At 37.6% G+C, this 19,671-nt stretch overlaps 1 protein-coding gene across 1 annotated transcript; it reads right to left on the minus strand.

Annotated features, from left to right (window-relative positions):
* Positions 1 to 12,974: 12,974 nt before the first annotated feature.
* On the minus strand, positions 12,975 to 13,928 carry LOC110284077 (olfactory receptor 2G3-like). The gene has a single exon (XM_021149675.1). It carries the CDS (start codon positions 13,926 to 13,928, stop codon positions 12,975 to 12,977), a length of 954 nt encoding a protein of 317 aa, XP_021005334.1.
* Between the last annotated feature and the right edge of the window lie 5,743 nt (positions 13,929 to 19,671).

Consider the following 19,671-nt stretch of genomic DNA (forward strand, 5'->3'; position numbering starts at 1 on the left):
AGGATCTTTCCCAGAAGCTGTGTTGCTTTGGCCTGTCACAGAAGCAGTTGTTTCAGTGGTCCACACTCTCACCTGTGTAGACTACTTTCCGCAGAGTCCCAGAACCAAGGTGGCTCCCGCGGAACCTGAGGCAGAAGCCTCTCGGGCCAGGTGGACACCTGTGCTCTGACCAGGAAGGTGGCCGGTTGTCTGGAGCAGAAAATGGTGACGTCTCAGAGGCTCTGTGGCTCTCACCTGTCCCAGAGACTGCTGACCTCTGTATTCCACACTCTCACCTGTGCAGACTGCCCTCCGTGGAGTCCCGGAACCAAGCTAGCTTCTGCAGAACCTGAGGCTGAAGCCTCTCGGGCCGTGCGAACACCTGTGCTCTGACCAGGAAGGTCTACCTTTCAAGTTTTAACTTCAGAAGGATTGTTGGCCTTACAACAAGTAGAAAGAGCTACTGAAAAAACAATTTGTTACTTATATAGTTTATTCTTTGCCTTTACATTTGCTGATTTTTAATAGAACTCATATGCCTACAGGACCTTTTGTGGTCAATTACCTCAGTCTGTGGAACTTGTCACACAGATCCTACAGGAGGTGGTGTAGCACAAACACCATTCTTGCTCAAAAAAATCCTATTTATATTGGTCATATAAAAGCTCATTTTGATCTTCCCAGACCTTTATATGCAGGCAATGCTTGTATTGATAAAGCTTTGATAGGAGCAGCTTTAGTTTCAGATCTTATTGTTTTGGCTAAATGGGGTCACAATAAAATTCATATTTCTAGTCATACCTTAAGGCTCCTACATAAGATCACAAAGGAGCAAGCTAGAATGATTTTAAAGCAATGTCTTGATTGTCTTGCTTTGTCTCAAGTTCCTCGTTTAGTGGTTAATCCATGAGAACTTATGCCCAATCATATTTGTCAAGTAGATGTAACTCATTATTCAGAATTTGGAAAATTAAAATTTATATACATGTTTGTATTGATACTTGTTCAGGACTCATTTTTGCTTCTCTACATACAGGAGAAACTTCTAGAAATGTAATTGATATTGCTTACAGGCTTTTACTGCTATGGGATTGCCTAAAATCATCAAGACAGATAATGGCCCTGCTTATAATGGAAACAACTTTGTACAATTTTGTATAAAATTTGGAATTGAACATAAAACTGGAATTACTTATAATCCATGGGACAAGGAATTGTTGAACTGTGCATTGCACTCTGAAAAATTGGCTTTTGAATACAAAAATGGGGGAATCATATCCCCGTACACCACAAAGAATTTAAAATTTCAATTCCAAGGAACTCTCTGTGTGTGGGGAAGAGGGCATGCTTGTGTTTTTTTCTGCAGGATGCTGAAGGAGCATACTAACTGCCAGAATGGTTAGTAAGACATGCTGATGATGGGACAAAGAATGATGCTGACCATGAGTTTGTAGAGTGTCCTAACAATGATGATAGAGCAGTTGTATTGGGTCTTCATCCCTGATCCACCCTTTATTACATCCAACGTATGGGAAGGCCTAGAAGTTTTGGTAATGGTAAACAACACTAAGTTGATGGATATGCCTGCTGGAGGAATTTCACTATCAATAGAGAAATTAATTACTAAAGATTGAGAGCTGAAGTCTCCATAGGCTTTTGTGGAAAGTACAGCTAAAGGGGCTTCTGCCCTAGTTTTGCAAGGAAAAAAAATATGAGCTTCTTAGAACAACAATAGATACAGAATAAATAAAGGACACTGGGTATACAGCTCTCCACATTGTCCACACATCACCCTTTTTCCTGGCTATCTCTCCTATGAGAGGGCCTGATACTTGCCAATATTACTGGATTAGGAAATGTCTCAATGTGCTTCCTTTGTGCTGCATTAGGACATCTTCCACTGACAGCTGTCCCTTATCCCATCCCTTTTTAAATTTCTAGTGCCAGTCCTAAAATATTTTCCCTAATTTTTGAAGTACCCCTGTTCTTGATCCCTGAACAACAGCAATTTAAATTCTGCTATACTAGTCCCAATGATAATTTGTGAAATCTAACTAGCTCGCCTAGTCAGGATATGATTGCCTCTGAAGGTTTTATTTTTTATATTTTTGGTGTAATGGTACCCTTACTAAAACTCTTTCCAAAAACATACATAAAGAATTGCTGTGTCTTCCTATGACCCTAGTTCCTCAGTTGACATTGCTAACTCCCACTGAGATTTGAGCTGGAATAGCCCCCAGATATTAGAATCAAGCTAGCTGTTTCCCTCTCTGTAGTGGCCGCAGTCTCCCTGGTCACCTCTGTTGTGGCTGCTGGTTTGGCTGGAGGATCTTTAACCCATTCTCTTCTCACCACCACCAAAATATTCTCAACAATTTGAGTTGGCAGTGGAAGCCTCCATTGAATCATTAGCCTATTTACAGAGACAATTAACTTCCCTTGCCCAAGTTGCCTTACAGAATCGAAGAGCACTTGATTTGCTGACTTCTGAGAAAGGTGGCACCCGTCTCTTTATGCAAGAAGAATGTTGCTTTTATCTAAATGAATCAGGTATAATGGAAACATGAAACCAGCAGGTACATAAACTTAAGTTGAAGCTCCAGAGAAAACAGTTTTCAGCCGCTACTGGTAACTGGTGAAAGTCCTCTATGTTCACTCTCTTGATGCCCCTCCTTGGACCCTTAATAAGCATTTTATTATTAGCAACTTTGGGGCCTTTTATTTTTAACAGAATTACTGGTTTTATAAAATGGCAGATTGATTCCTTAGCATCGAGACTCTTGCAAATTCGTTATCATATATTTGATTTGGCTGACAGAGGACTTTCTGAACCTGAGGCTGATAATTCTTCAGGAGCTGGATAGGATTCAGACCTGTGCATACTGATTCTTGATAAAATTAACCCAGTATGGGCACCAGCGAGGGTTGCAAGGCTAAGCACTGCAAGGGAAGGTCTAACACAGACCATCTCTGTATTCCCCATGAGACAAACGTGGTTTGCAAGGAGGTTGGTATCTGTTTTCAGCCTTATCCTAAGGATTTTTCTAAGGCTCTACCTACCCTGCCCAAAAAATACCAAGAGTCATGACTATGGGACATCATGGTACCCATGGAAGGATCAGGTCAATGCTCCCCCTGCTGGTTAATGCCTACTCATCCAAGGATGAGATGACTATTGAACACCCCAGCTCTGTGGGGCCTTATTGAAAATAATTAAAAGGGAGGAGATGCCAGGACCATGTCTCAGCCATGGTCTTGTGGATATTTTCTAGCTTACATAAACAATCCTGAGAGAACATTCATGGTCATAACAGTAAGAATGTTTGTGGGTAAAGAGGACACTGTGACCATTGGTTCCAGCAGCTGAAGATTGCCACATGACCTTTAGTGAGCCCCTGGACTCTTCCCCCCCTCCTTTGGAGCCTCCTCTTGTTTATGCTTATATTGTCACTCTGGAATAAAGTTTTTCAGAACTTGGTCCATATGGTTGACTTGCTCTCATTCTTTCTGTCTCCATCCCTCCCACTCTCTTGCCCTTGCCCTGGGTCTCTGCTGATTATCCCTGCAGGTAGAGGCAATATTATAGAAAAATTGGTTCACTCCATAAAAATCAAATTCTTTTCCACAGAAAATGAAGAATTCCTTTGTTTTGCTCCCCCAAAACCTCATCATTTCTTGAAAGTTATCAGTAGAAATTCAATTATATTTTTCCAAAAGCTTTCTGCACATCTGATGGGTTTCATTGTGTATAGATTTTACTAATTTGAACCATCAATTCATTGTCGATTGGTGGCCCTCAAATCCTTTCCTGAAAAAAAAATGGAGTTCAGGGACAAAATGGATTATAATATTTCTTTCTTATAAATTTTCCATTTCTCTACTAGTAAGCTATATATCTACAACTATTTATATTTGGAATTCATTTACTTGTTTTTATGTGTAATATGCAGATGTTTTGTCTGAATGTATGTAGCTGTGTTCTATGTGTGTGTCTGGGATCCCTGGTGCCCAGAAAGTGTACCAAAACTCCTGGAACTGGAGTTATAGAAACTTGTGAGTCATGTGGATGATGGAAATCTAAATTGCCTCCTCTGGAAAAACTGTGCTTTTAAACATCTCTCCAGTCCCAGCTATTAATATTTTAAACAAGAACAAAATTACCTTTGTGACAAAAATAGATCTAACTTTAAAATTTGTTGTCTAATTTTATATTATGATATGTCTTTGGTATGAATCAACTAGCATTTGAATTTTCATTTTTTTTCCTGAATTTTCCTGTCATTTGTTTTCAGTGGAAGTCACCAGATACTTACTTTTGGCTTACTTCCAGGAAAGACTCTTTTTGGCAGAGAGAAAGTGATTATATAGAGGAAGATTTAATGTGGAGAAAATATTCACATGTTTAGTACAGAATTCGAGAACAGACTCCAACTATATCACAGATAAGAGTGACTTCAAACTTAAGGGTTTGATTTTTCACTGAAAGAAAATAAGTATTCATCAATGTGTATATCATAGCATATGGGGGTGTGAAACCCCACAGGATTATTTGTGTATGTGTGTGCATGAGTAAATCAATTTCCTAGAAATGATTTCTGTGAGAGTCTAAACCTTTAGGACAGCACTCTGTCCTCCTCTGCATCAATTTCAGAGACATTTCCCATCCAGTGCTACCTTTCCTGTATTGCTCTCTCACATCTCTTTTGCAAAGAACAAACAAAATACTATCTCCTCTCAGGTTATTGGGTTTTGATTACAAGAAAATTTGCTTTTAAGGTCAAGCAAATCTGTTGCTCAAGAGGCTATAGCAAAAGAACTGTCAGTCTACACTGACATGGGCAGACAACTCACTGTCGAATGGAAAAAAAAATGGTAATAATTTAGCTGTTTTGAGCTTCTGCTTTCATGGGCACATTTGAAAGCTACCTTGTCTCGTGTTCTTTGTGTTGGAATAATAATTTGATCTTTCTAAAATACTTTAGATTTATTGGTTCCTTTAAAACCTTATGCCATGTGAAAGGAAGCAGGAATCAGAGCCCTCAGTCAAGTTTACCATGTAATGTGTCTATTTCAAATTTTGTTTTTAGTTTCTTTTCTCCTTGAGGTTGATAAAATAATAAACCTAATGATCATTTGTAGTAAATTTTTACATTGATTGATTTAAAAATTTATCATACTTTGACAAATTAAATAGTTGTCAAGGATTCGAATGCAGCAGTAGGTCCCAGGGTCCCCAGAGGACTCTCCATGCTGCAGATGCCCTAGCACACCCAGGATGTTAGGATCACTGAGAAGAGTTCGCCTCTAGAGAGGGCTCTGACTCCTGGACTCAGGTTAGAGCACAATCTTGTATCCTGGGTCTTTCAGAGACCAGTCCACACAGGACAGCATGTGGGCCACAGAAGCAACAGAGCTTCTTGGACAGGATCCCTTCAGGCCTTCATCTTCAGCCAACACGTGGATCTGAGCTCCAGACCTTTGTGCACCTTCCCTGCAAGAGGAGAGCTTGCCTGCAGAAAGTGCTTTGACCACTGGGACTCAGGAGAGTTGGACTCCCAGGAGTGCTAACAGAGACTAACAGAATCACAGGAGGTACAAGCTCCAGCCAGAGACAGCTAGGACATCTAACACCAGAGATTACCCGATGTCGAAGGCAAACTTAAGAAACTTACTAACAAAAACCAAGACCACTCAGCATCATCAGAACCCAGAACGCCCACCACAATGAATCCTGGATACCCCAACACACCCTTGAAGCAAGGTTTGGATTTAAGATCATATCTCCTGATGCTGGTAGAGGATTTTAAGAAGAGCATTAATAACTCACTTAAAGAAATACAGGAAAACACTGCTAATCAGGTAGAAGCTCTTAAAAATTAGCACAAAAATCCCTCAAAGAGTTATAGGAAAACAGTGCTAAACAAGTAGAAGACCTTAAAGAGAAAACACAAAAATCCCTTGAAGAATTACAGGAAAACACAACCAAACAGGTGATGGAACTGAACAAAACCAATAAAGAAAACCCAAAGGGAGACAACTCTGGAGGTAGAAATCCCAGGAAAGAAATCAGGAACCATATATGTGAGCATCAGCAACAGAATACAAGGGATGGAAGAGAGAATCTCAGGTGCAGAAGATTCCATAGAAAACATGGACACAACTATCAAAGAAAATGGAAAATGCAAAAAGATCCTAACTCAAAACATCCACGAAATCCAGGACACAATGAAAAGACCAAAACTAGGGATAATAGTTATAGATGAGAATGAAGACTTTCAACTTGAACGGACAGTAAATATCTTCAACAAAATTATAGAAGAAAACTTCCCTAACCTAAAGAAAGAGATGCCCATGAACATACAAGAAGCCTAGAGAACTCCAAATAGACTGGACCAGAAAAGAAATTCCTCCCGACACATAATAAGCAGAACAACAAATGCACTAAATAAAGATAGAATATTAAAAGCAGTAAAGCAATAATAGTGGGAGACTTTTATACCCCACTCTCATCAATGTACAGATCCAGAAAACAGAAATTAAACAGAGACACATTGAAACTAACAGAAGTTATGAAATAAATGGATTTAATAGATATCTCCAGAACATTTCATCCTAAAACAAAAGGATATACATTCTCAGCATCTCAGGGTACCTTCTCCAAAATTGACCATATAATTGGTCCCAAAGCAGGCCTCAACGGATACAAAAATATTGAGATTATCCCATGCATCCTATCTGATCAACATGGACTAAGACTAATCTTAAATAACAACATAAATAATAGAAAGCCAACACTGGCATGGAAGCTGAACAACACTTTACTCAATGATAACTTGGTCAAGGAAAAATTTGAGAAAGAAATTAAAGACTTTTTAGAGTTTAATGAAAATGAAGCCACAATATATCCAAACTTATGGGATACAATGAAAAAAATTTTAAGAGGAAAACTCACAGCTCTGAGTGCCGCCAAAAAGAAGCTAGAGAGAGTATATACTAGCAGCTTGACAGGACACTTAAAAGCTCAAACAAAAGGAAGCAAATTCACCCAAGAGGAGTAGACAGCAGGAAATAATCAAACTTAGGGCTGAAATCAACTAAGTGGAAACAAAAAGAACTATACAAAGCATCAACCAAACCAGGAGCTGTTTTTTTGAGAAACTCAACAAGATAGATAAAACCTTAGTCAGACTAACTAGAGGGCACAGGGACAGTATGGTAATTAACAAAATCAGAAATAAAAAGGAGACATAACAAAAGAACATGAGGAAATCTAAAACATCATCAGATCCTACTACAAAACTGTATTCTACAAAACTGGAAAACTTGGAGGCAATGGACAATTTCGTAGACAGATACCAGGTACCATAATTAAATCAGGATCAGATTAACAATTTAAACAGGTCCATTTCCCCTAAAGAAATAAACGCAGTCATTAATCATCTCCAACCAAAAAAATATCCCAGGGCCAGTTGGGTTTACTGGAGAGTTCTATCAGACCTTCAGAGAAGACCTATTCCCAATACTCCTCAAACTATTCCACAAAATAGAAACAGAAGGTACTCTACCCAATTCAATCTATGAAGCCACAATTACTCTGATACCTAAACCACAAAAAGACCCAACAAATAAAGAACTTCAGACCAATTTCCCTTATGAATATCCATGCAAAAATACTCAATAAAATTCTCACAAACTGAATCCAAGAACACATCAAAATGATCATCCAACATGAACAAGTAGGCTTCATCCCAGGGATGCACGGATGGAAATCTATCAACAAAATCCAGTATATAAACAAACTCAAAGACAAAAACCACATGATCATCTCATTAGATGCTGAGAAAGCATTTGACAAAATCCAACACCCATTCATGATAAAAGTCTTGGAAAGATCAGGAATTCAAGGCCCATACCTAAACATGATAAAAGCAATCTACAGCAAACCAGTAGCCAACATCAAAGTAAATTGAGAGAAGCTGGAAGCAATCCCACTAAAATCAGGGACTAGACAAGGCTGCCCACTTTCTCCCTACCTATTCAATATAGTACTTGATGTCTTAAATGGCAGATTTGTGGGGAATTTTCTTGTCTTTAATTTATGGAGGAGAACCAAGAGCACATAGTTGGTACCATTCTTAGGCAGATGAGCCTGTGTTTGTAAGATTATGAGCCTAGAAAAAAGCCAGCAAGCAGCATGCTTCTGGGGTTGCTTCAGTTCCTGTCTATAGATTCCAGATCTGAGTTTTTACTATGCCTTCCCTTTATGACTGACTCTTAGCTTGAAGTATAAGATAAAATAAAAGATGCAAATTATACTTTTATTTCCTCAGATGACAACCTGAGATGAGTTGTGTACCCAAGCTGTGTGAAAACATTGATTGGTCTGAGCCCAGAGCACTTCATTTTCTATTTTCACTGTCCCTAGGCCTAAGCATGAAAGCTTCTAGCCTCCATAAAATCTATTCTTCCAAGGTGACTGGTTGAATCCAGATTCTCTCAGCTTCTGACTGAATTGCTCTGCTTGACTTCATACTAACTTTGTCAATATGTTCTAAACTTCTATCTCACTCTCATTTTCTGGCTCACTCTGCCTTCACCTGTGTCTAGCTTATTCTCTCTGCAACCTGTCTCTGTGAAAGTGTCCCAGAAATACTTCTGAACACACATACACCACACCACTACTACCTTTCTCTCTTACTGCTCTGAAGTAGCCTCTTTCCTTGTCTGTTCTCAGAAGAGTTGGGTGGATCCCATTTTGGACTCATTCTATCAGAAGTTTCTATGATTTGTCACCTTGTCTGTCTGTTAATAGACATCATTGTCTCAGATTAAAGGTGTGTACTAAGGATGTGTCTGTATTCCATCTGGATCACACAGACATAGGTCTTTGGATGTGATCCACAGCCAGAGTAGTCATGTTGCTGGATTAAAATTCCTCTACATGCCCACATGGAAGCATTAGCAGGCCATATCCCAGAGATATTAAAGACAGATAGTTAGAAAGCAAGTTGAGTGAAGAGGCAGCTGAAGAATCAGATTCTAGAATTTGGAATCAAATCTTGTGGGTGGCAGAAGCCAGTTCATAGCACTTGGTACCAGCATAAAACAGACAAATAAAGAAACAAAACAAACAAACAAAAAACTCTTGAGAAACAGCATGTTGATAAATTCATGATATGCTTGAAATCTCTAGAAAAATATTAATACCCAAAAAATAAACATCAACAAACAAGGAAACAGAGGGAAGGAATCTATGAAATAAAAAACAAAACAGAAATCAATATAAGGATTCAATGAAACAAGAATTAGTTCTTGGAAGAAATCCTTGAGATTGACAAACTTTTAGCCAAATTAATCAAAAATGTAGAGAGAAGATCCTAATTAATACAATTAGAAACAAAACATTACAACAGACAACAAGGAAATTCAGAGAATCATAAAAACATATGTTAAAAATCTGCATTCCACCAAACTTAAAAACCTAAGATAAATGGATAGGTGTTTTTATGTGATCTACCAATGTTAAATAAAGATAATATGACTACCATAGGACCTATCAGTACCTCTCCTGGGCATATACCCAGAAGATGTTCCAACTGGTAATAAGAACACAGACTCCACTATGTTCATAACAACCTTATTCATACAGCCAGAAGCTGGAAAGAATCCAGATGTCCCTCAGCAGAGGAATGGATACAAAAAATGTGATACATTTACACAATGGAGTACTNCTCAGCAATTAAAAACAATGAATTTATGAAATTCTTAGGCAAATGGATGGATCTGGACGGCATCATTCTGAGTGAGGTAACCAATCACAAAAGAACTCACATGATATGAACTCACTGAGAAGTAGATATTAGTCCAGAAACCTAGAATACCCAAGATACAATTTGCAAAACAAATGAAACTCAAGAAGAAGGAAGACCAAAGTGTGGATACTTCATCCCTCCTTAGAATGGGGAACAAAATACCCATGGAAGGAGTTACAGAGACATGTTTGGAGCTGAAATGGAAGGAAGGTCCATTCAGAGACTGCCACATCCAGAGATCCATACCACAATCAGCCACCAAACCCAGACACTATTGCATATGCCAGCAAGATTTTGCTGACATGACCCTGATATAGTTGTCTCTTGTGAGGCTATGCCAATGCCTGGCAAATACAGAAGTGGATGCTCACAGTCATCTATTGGATGGAACACCGGGTTCCCAAAGGAGGAGCTAGAGAAAGTACCCAAGGAGCGAAGGGGTCTGTAACCTTAGAGGAGGAACAGCAATATGAACTAACCAGCACCCCCAGAGCTCATGTCTCTAGCTGCATATGTAGCAGAAGATGGTCTAGTTGGCCATCATTGGGAGAAGAGGCCCTTGGTCTTTCAAATATTATATGCCCCAGTACAAGGGAATGTCAGGGCCAGGAAGTGGGAGTGGATGGCTTGGGGAGCAGGTTGGGGGAGGGTATAGGGGACTTTCAGAATAGCATTTGAACTATAAATGAAGAAAATATCTAATAAAAAATGTTTTAAAAAAAGATATACTGCAAATGAAAAGCCTGACCATGATTTGGTTTAATAAAATTTTATACTTCTAAAAATAAAAATAAAAATAAAAATAAAAATAAAGATAATCTGCATTCCACCAAACTTGATAATCCAAAATAAATGCATGGATTTTTTGATATGTGATCTACCAAATTTAAATCAAGATACAGTAAACAATTTTAAAAGACCTATAATCCCTGCTGTAATAGAAAAAGTAATTAAAAACCTCCTCTGTGTGTGTGTGTGTGTGTGTGTGTGTGTGTGTGTGTGTGTGTGTGTGAGGGCAAATGAATTCAGAACAGAATTTTCCCAGACATTCAAAAACCTAACGCCAATATTCCTTAAATCATTGCACAAAAAGAAAATGGAAGAAATATTTCCTAATTCTTTTTTAACCCACTATTACACTACTCCTAAATCCACAGAGATGCCTCAAAATGAGAAAACTACAGACTAATTTCCCTTATGAATGGATTCAAAAGTTCTCAGTAAGATAGTTACAAAGTCTATTCAAGAACACATCAGATTTATCCACTGTGATCAAGTTGGCCTCATCCCAGAGATGCAGACATGGTTCAACATACATAAATCAATTAACAGAATCCACCCTGTATACAGATAAAATATAAAACCCTCCGAATCATCTCACTAGATGAAGAAAAGCTCTTTGACAAAAATCCAATATCCTTTCATGATAAAAGTCCTGGATAGATAAGGGATACAAAGGACATACTTCAACATAATTAATGCAATTTGCCCCAAGTCCATTACTAACACTAATCTAAATGGAGACTCAAATCAGTTCCACTAAAATCAGCATCAAGACCAATACATACACTGTCTCCATATCTATTCAGTATAGTACTTGAAGATTTAGCTAGAGCAACTAGACAGCTGTTAGAGATCAAGGGACAAGCTCATCAATAACAAGTGGTCACAATCAGGCTCTGTTTTTCTTGCTGGATGAATGAGGGCTGTAGGTAATCCTGCTATAGACCCAAGGACTGGAATGTGGTAAGATCTGCTTTCACCTAAACCAAGATCCACCCTTGCTCTTGTTCTCTTACAAGAACCTTCTTTACTGTCCCTTTGACTTCCTGGTTCCTCAAGGTATAGATAAGTCAGTTCCTTATTGGGGTTATGAGACCATAGAAGTGTCCCCTGCTCACCAACACACCCACTCCCAATTCCTGGCCCTGGCATTCCTCCACACTGGGGCATAGAACTTTCATAGGACAAAGGGCAGGAACATGGCAGTATCCAGGCAGGCATGGTGCAGGAAGAGCTGAGAGTTCTACATCTTCATCTGAAAGTTGCTAGCAGAATACTGACTTCCAGGCAGTTAGGAAGAGGGTCTTATAGCCCACACCCACAGTGATATTCCAACTCCAACAGGGCCACACCTTCTCTAATAAGGCCACACCTCCCAATAGTGCCACTTCCTGGGCAGAGCATATATAAACGATCACACCTTTGTTACACCAGTTTCTTTTCTCAGATATTGACAAATATTGGGCCTAAAATGGATATTCATTTTTAAAATTTTGGTATGACGGAGAAGGGTGGTGATCTTTATCATTAGTGAGATTAATCATAGTGCAAACACAAAGACACAGAGAAGAGTCCATTAAAAATCAATAAGACAAATAACTCAGAATCTCTCAATCCTACATCTTCCATAGAAAAATGTATTTGCTACAGACATTAGAGTATTACAAGGGACACACACACACACACACCAAATCAATTAGGCCCAAATTTCATGTCTGATTTTGAGTGGAATGAATTCAATTTCTAAGATCACATGATAAAAATTACCTAATATTCTGAATACAAAAATCAAAGCTCAGTAATAACCATCCAATATAAATACTTAGATATAGAAACTTGAAATTTTAGTGAAAATCTCACTTAGCAAATGTACCAGATGTAAAAATCAATAAAATCCACTATGAGACCCACTGGAACAGACCAGTGAGGGAGAGCCCAGGCATATATTTTTGACTAGGACATTATCAGAGGACATTGGTCTAAGGATACAGGGGGCTCTATTTCACTGGGTTAACAGAAACACACCACTAAAGAATACCTCAAAGACGTCTAGCTAGCTGTAAACACACTTTATCTTTATACAAAAGAAACAAACCAGTAGACATACTTAATCTAATAAGAACCTGGATTCTTAAAAAAAAAAAAAGAGTGATAACTTAAAAAGAAAACAATTGCAGGAGTCTTGACAACAGCAAATGTTGCTTTCAGTTCATTAGATAATCTGATTGTCAGGACTAAATGGGACATCTCTGACTATGATAATTAGGGGAGTGGTTTCCTTGCTTATAGTTTCCACAGAGCCCTGTGAGTTTAGTTTTGGAGCATCTATGTCAGGACGACCCTGGATAATTCATGTGGATCAACACCTTCATTATTGTGAGGACAGAGAGAACTATATCTCTACTTCGAAAGAATTTTCTTTCCAGTGCTAGAATCTTTCCTTACCAGTCTCTTCAAAGCTCCCTTTACATCTTTGTTTCTTAAAGTGTAAATGAGGGGGTTTAGAGTAGGAATAACCACAGTATACAAAAGGGTGATAAACTTCCCCTGACTCTGTGCATAGGAGCTGTTAGGATGAATATAGACAGCAGTGCTTGTGCCATAAAATAGTACTACTACAAGTAGGTGGGATCCACAGGTTCCAAGAGCTTTACCCCAGGTTAGAGCTGACCTTAACCTCATCAGTGCTTGGGCAATGTACCCATAAGATACCAAGATGAGTGTCAGGGGAAGGAGGAGCAGCACCAAGGAAGCCATGAATAGCTGCACTTCATTGGCATGAATGTCTACACATGCTAACTTGATCATGGCAGGAACTTCACAGATGAAGTGATAAATCTTGTGGTTCCCACAGCGAGGCAGGCGAAGGGTGATGGTGCCCTGAATCAGAGTGTTGCCCAATCCACTCAGCCATGCCACTCCTGCAAGAGATTGGCAGAGCCGTGGGTGCATAACTGTAGCATAGTGAAGTGGTCGGCAAACAGCAGCATAGCGATCAAATGCCATAACTGCGAGGAGGACACATTCAGTGGACCCCAGAGCCAGAGACACATAAAGCTGAATAGCGCAGCCTGTGGCAGTAATTGTCTTGGCTGGACCATGGAGGTTCCACAGCAGCTGAGGAACAATGCTGGTGGAAAAGCAGATATCAACGAAAGAGAGGTTGGTAAGGAAATAGTACATGGGCGTTTGGAGCGCAGAATCCAAACAGGAAACGAGGATGATCGCTGTGTTGCCTACCAGTGTCAGGAGGTAGGAGATCAGCACCACCACAAAGAGGATCTTCTCAAGTTGTGGTTGATCAGAGAAGCCCACCAGGATGAAATCACCACCTGAGCTCTTGTTAATTGTCATCACTCTTTTCACAAAAAAAGGAGGGTGACAAGTGCAGAAATACATGTTAGATAAGGAGGAATGTAATGGGGTCAGAAATCCCCTTGAGAGACATGGACCCTAAAGGTGGAAGATGGGTTATGTTTTATACAGGAGAGAGAGAGAGAGAGAGAGAGAGAGAGAGAGAGAGAGAGAGAGAGAGAGAGCGAGCCTTCCAGGAGGAAAGTCAAAGAATACAGAGTGCACTGAGAACTGTTAAAGGTACAGAGCTACACGTAGAACTACAAAAAACAATGAGGGTGAGAGAAGTAGTCTTACCCTGGGAAGTGGACACCAATTGGTAAAGCAATCCAAAATGGTCCGTCCTAAAAACACATAGAGTAACATTATACAAACTGAACAGAACACACACATGCACACACACCCATTCTTAAATGTGTACATGTAACAATTAATGAGAAAGGCCATGGACTGGAAAGAGAGCAAGAGGAGTATATTGGAGGATATGAAAGAAGGAAAGAGAATGGGGAAATGATGAAATTCTATTACAATCTCAAAAAGTAAAGAAAAAAATGTTTCAGAAAGATTCTGAGCTATAAAACAGATCATGTAGAAAACTACTCAACAGTCAATATTGCTCAGTTCTTCCAAGTTGCCTCAGTTGTTCTTTCAGGAAATTTACCTTCTTCTTCCTCAACAGCCCTTGTAAAATTATCAACAAAAGTTAGAAAGAGAGATTGCAAACATATAAATAAGGTCTTGGAAGGTATCCAATTATGTCAGAAGGAAAAGTAACAAAGATGCATATGCAGAGAAAAAAATAAAAGGACATGATACTTCTGTACCTGGAATCTGTATTTTTAAGCTATTCTATCTCTCTACCTAAATGTATAAATGTATAAACACCATGCTAAGAACAAAGTACACAACCATAATGACTTGAGTATTAGATATCATGCATGGATTGTTTTTCAGCCAGAATTTTCCTTATAATATGGAAAAGGCATTCTGGAATATTTTAATAGTCAAGGTAGACTACTCTTGTTAGTTTTGTATAATTTTAGAGCCTTGTAAAATTATTTTAGGCTTGTACATTTTATTTTTATGTCACAGTAACTACAACTCAATTTTTCATCTCAATAGGAAGACTTATAGGTGATTACTTATCTTTTGGCTATAACTCTTCATTACATGACCTCTTGTGGCCATAAGAATAATATAATAATAGGACATTCATCAACATAAAATTATTTCTAAAAATATTAACTTCACATACTATCAATTTATTCAAGGTTATGTACAATTTCTATCCTCCTTTCTGTTTTCAGAGTGATATCTCACTTGTGTTACTTCTTACCAAATCAAGTTTTAACTTCTTTATTTATCCTGTGTCTTTTTCTAATACTATTTCAATTATACCTTACAACTTCTGTCCACATGTCAATACCTATTTCCAGTTGAACATTTTCCAAGCAGCACTGTCCTGAACATTCCTCCTGAAACCCTTAGCTGCTTTGTTTGTAACCATGTAAATTGGTGCATAAGCCCATTTCACAGAGCAGATCAAATGTCCTAAAAGAAGAAGGGAGTGCTTAGTGAGTATAATCTTTTAAAATCTATTTTTTATTATCAAAAATGAGTGACTATTTTTAAACAACAGAATAGACGTGATATACTTTAATAAGTTGATATCTTTACTATATTTTTAAATTCTTATTTTCCCTACATTCCTCTCTTAACCTGAAAATGTTGTTTAAAGCTTCTTTTAAATATGTGGTGTGGTAAAATAATGTTTCTTAAATCATCTAATTCAAAGCTAACATATGTATGGTAATATATTCACATTTATTGAAAAAATAAATTTACAAATTGAAATTTTCAATCAATTTATAAAAATTGAAGAATGTGGTTAACACTATCAAAATTGCTACTATAATTTCTTTCCAACAGAATCCACACATAAAATCCATCCCTGAATTTTTCAATTCCACCCATACATATTTATTTAAAAAGATATGTGTTCATTCCCTAATGTTGTGCTCTCCATATTGTTTAGTCAAGGTATTTGAATGTCCATAGGAATTGTGTGAATCCATATTTTAGTATTATAACGCTGTAAAATAAACTTTCTGAGACATGTTAGGGTATGTACTATTATATATTGTATTTTAAAGTTTTCCCTCAGATATAGTCATCTTGTCCAAATGTATTTATTTAATTCAATATTGTTAAGGAAGTAGAAGGCATGAACATCTTAGTTTACTCATATTTGAAATATAAGTATTTAATATGAAAGTCATGTTTTTAATTCTGTATATTTTCCAAAACCACAATGATTCACAGATAAGGGAACAGAAATAGTTACCATACCTGTACATGAATGCAGAGAAGCATAGACTGTCTTCTCAGTACCACATGTATATCAATACTATCACTGTATCAGAAAGAACTTCACATTTTTAGTTCTTCAGAAAACTGAAAACTTCAGAAAACTTGTAAAGATTTTAAGACAACTAAGTCATAGAGAAATCCTTCCAAATATAAAAGTGGTATCTTTTTGCTTATCTATCTTTGCTTTTTTCCTTATTGTTGAAAGTTCTTCAAGTTTTAGGTAACTGTAAAATATGAATTATTTTAAATCCAATTTTATATTGAAATTTAGTTTACTATATCATCCAAAAATACTTTAAATGCTTACCATGATAAAAGGCCATGTGAATTATTAACTGAATCATTTTAAAAAATGACTTGGCAGTTGATAAAAATAATATTGTTTTCTCAGCTAGAGAGTTTGTAGTACAGTGAGATGAGAAAAAGAAAACTTTATGGCTATTATTTCCTCACTTCTGAAAATTTTGTCTGCTCACTCTTTCAATTATTTCCCTAGTTTGAGAAGATTATGAGTTCCAGAAGTAATATATTCTGAAAATGAATCTTAGAATCCAAGACCAAATATCAGATGTGAGTGCTTTGCCCAGAGCCAGGGGATACTGAAGTGTATCACTGCAGAAGGAAATTATATCAGCTCAAAATGGGACCTGGAGGTCCCTATATTCCCAAGAGAACAATTATCACCAGGCATGAGAGTGACCAAGAGCAAAATCTTCTGGGAAGCTGCATTGTAATCACTGCTGCTGCACAGGTAGGTCTTTAATATGAGAAAATTCTAGGCTGTCAAGTCACATTCTGGATATGGATTTTGAAAATTAAAATAAATGTCTTACTCTGAACAAGTCAAGATTAAAGACCTGATTCTCATGGAATAGTTGCCTTCACTGGTATCTCTATATAATTAGAATACAATTTCAAGCTCTCCTAACATGAATGTAGGTGAATATATGTATCAACTGTTGTCATAGGGATAGATTTTCACATGTGGAGTCTGTTGGAGAGAAATAAGCGTAGGTATTCTGACAGTGTTATCCAGATTCTTCAAATTTATAAAAGATCTTGTGGTCAATTAGGCGGAGAGGCTTCACATATAAAGCTCTTCAAAACTCTCAAAGTCCATTGGTACTTCCTTCAAGTTCACAAAGCAAAGCACATAGGCTAAGTTGCTTGAGACCACTTTCTTGCAATTCATTTTCTTAAAAGCCTTTACTTGGGTAACATATCTTAATAACTTATATAAAGAAGATATTAAAGCAAATGCAGAGAGACTTCATTACAAAAGCATGCCTTTAGGAATAGAGAGGGCAAACACTTGACATCAGTCATAAATCACAGCTGATAAACACACAACAGCATAGGTTTCATGAAGAACATTGACATGAACACAGATAATTCTTTCAGTGATAACGTTCGGAAGATCTGGAAAAAAAAAGCTTAGTTCATTCAGGGTCATCTCTAAAAACAAACTGAAAATATATAGATGATGACAATTTCACAATAAAAATCTGTCATGTTGAGACATATAAGAGATGTACCAGTCTTTATGCCTTCAGGCAAAGTTGAAACATAATTAGATCAGTTTTATATAGGCTCCAAGTAAGCAGTAAGTCTTTAATGCAAAGGGAGGATTTGACTCATTGAATAATAGCTGTTAGATATGCTCCTGTTGCTCCTGGGTTTCTTAAGTGAAAAATTATGCTGGTGAGTTTTATATCAATTTGACACAAGCTAGAGTTATTTAGGAACAGGGTTCCTCCTTTGAGAAAATAGGTCGAACAGATTAACTGTGGTCAAACTATTTATTTTCTTGATTAATTGATGTGGGAAGACCCATTACTTTATGGATGGTATCACCTCTTGACTAGTGGTCCTGGGTCCAGACAGAGCAAACTATGATTGAATAAGCCAGTAAGCAGCAGTCTTCCATGACATTCTGCATCAATTCTTATTTCAAAATTCTTGTTTTGACTTCATTCCCTGAATTATCTGGATGATGTACTAACTAAAAATTGTAAGATGAAATAAACCTCCTGTTTTCTAAGTTGCTGATGGTACAGTTGTTTGATTTTAGCAATAAGAGCCTAACTAAGACAAAGAAATTAAGCCACGCAACAAACTGGATAGCCATGATGTCAAAACTGGATGCTGCAACACTAGCGCCCTAGGAAGCCACCAAAAAAAAAAAAAACAAAACAAAACAAAAACAACAAAAAAGAAAACAAAAACAAGCAAACAAACAAAAAACCCTAGTTAGTGTTGAATACAATATCAACTCCAGAAGGGACTCTCTCAGCCTTGGTTGCCTCAAACAATTTCAGCCAGACCTTCCCATTAAAAGACTTGATGAATTTCAGATACTACTTATTCTTCAGTATTCTCAATTCAGGCCACTGTGGTGAGCACTTCCCTGTGTGCCTAACAGAAGTCTCATAATTAATTCATGATTCATCAGTTCTTTTTATGCAAGGTTCATCTGAGAATTTTCTCTCAACAGTGCATTTGTGTGTTTGTAAAAATTAGTGAAAGTTGTGTGTTCACGAATTTAATTCTAGGAACTTTAAAGTTACTTCCTGATCTTTTCAATGATTGATTAGGCTCTCCAAAGTTTCCTGTTGGACTTCAAGTGTTTTTGTAATTTCTGTACTCTCCTTATTCTGATTTCTAGTTTGGTTATACTATTATATGAAAAGTAGAATAAATTAATTTTGTTCTTTTATGGTAATATTTCCCTTATGTCATAACATTCACAATGTCCTAGAAACAAATGATATCAAAACTGTTTCATGTAGAAACACAAGATCTGAATTTACCTAAAGTAGTTATGAAAGACTAAATCAGTGCTCATGAAATATAATCCTTGAAAAAAATGAATGTTTTCTATGTCTTCACCTAGGTTTGGCTGTTGTGCACCAGTGGTCTCAGAATGCTCAGAGCAATGAGGGATCAGGGTCTCTGGTGGTGGTGGGTATGATTGGTATAAAAATCCCAGGAGACTATATCAGAGGACAGTTTGTGAACTGAAATGGCAGGGCTAGTTTACATAGGTTCCGTAGGTCGAGGTAGGGGCAAGGGGAGGAAAAAAAAAAAAGGGAGAAAATGTACCTAATGTGAATGAAAACTTTACTCAGTTATCACTAAGAAGATAAGAATATAATATTAGCCGGGCGTGGTGGCACACGCCTTTAATCCCAGCACTCGGGAGTTAGAGGCAGGCGAATTTCTGAGTTCCAGTTCAGCCTGGTCCACGAAGTGAGTTCCAGGACAGCCAGGGATACACAGAGAAACCCTGTCTCAAAAAAAAAAAAAAAAAGACTATAAAAAAGACTATAGTATTCATCACCTTAACTTGAAACTCAGAGTGCCTAGGCATGAA

This window comes from Mus caroli, chromosome 17 (genome assembly GCF_900094665.2).
Source record: "Mus caroli chromosome 17, CAROLI_EIJ_v1.1, whole genome shotgun sequence".
Lineage (NCBI taxonomy): Eukaryota > Metazoa > Chordata > Mammalia > Rodentia > Muridae > Mus > Mus caroli.

Excerpts from the sequence above, each read along its gene's own strand:
- LOC110284077 (XM_021149675.1), bottom strand. The coding sequence starts at position 13,928 with ATGACAATTAACAAGAGCTCAGGTGGTGATTTCATCCTGGTGGGCTTC.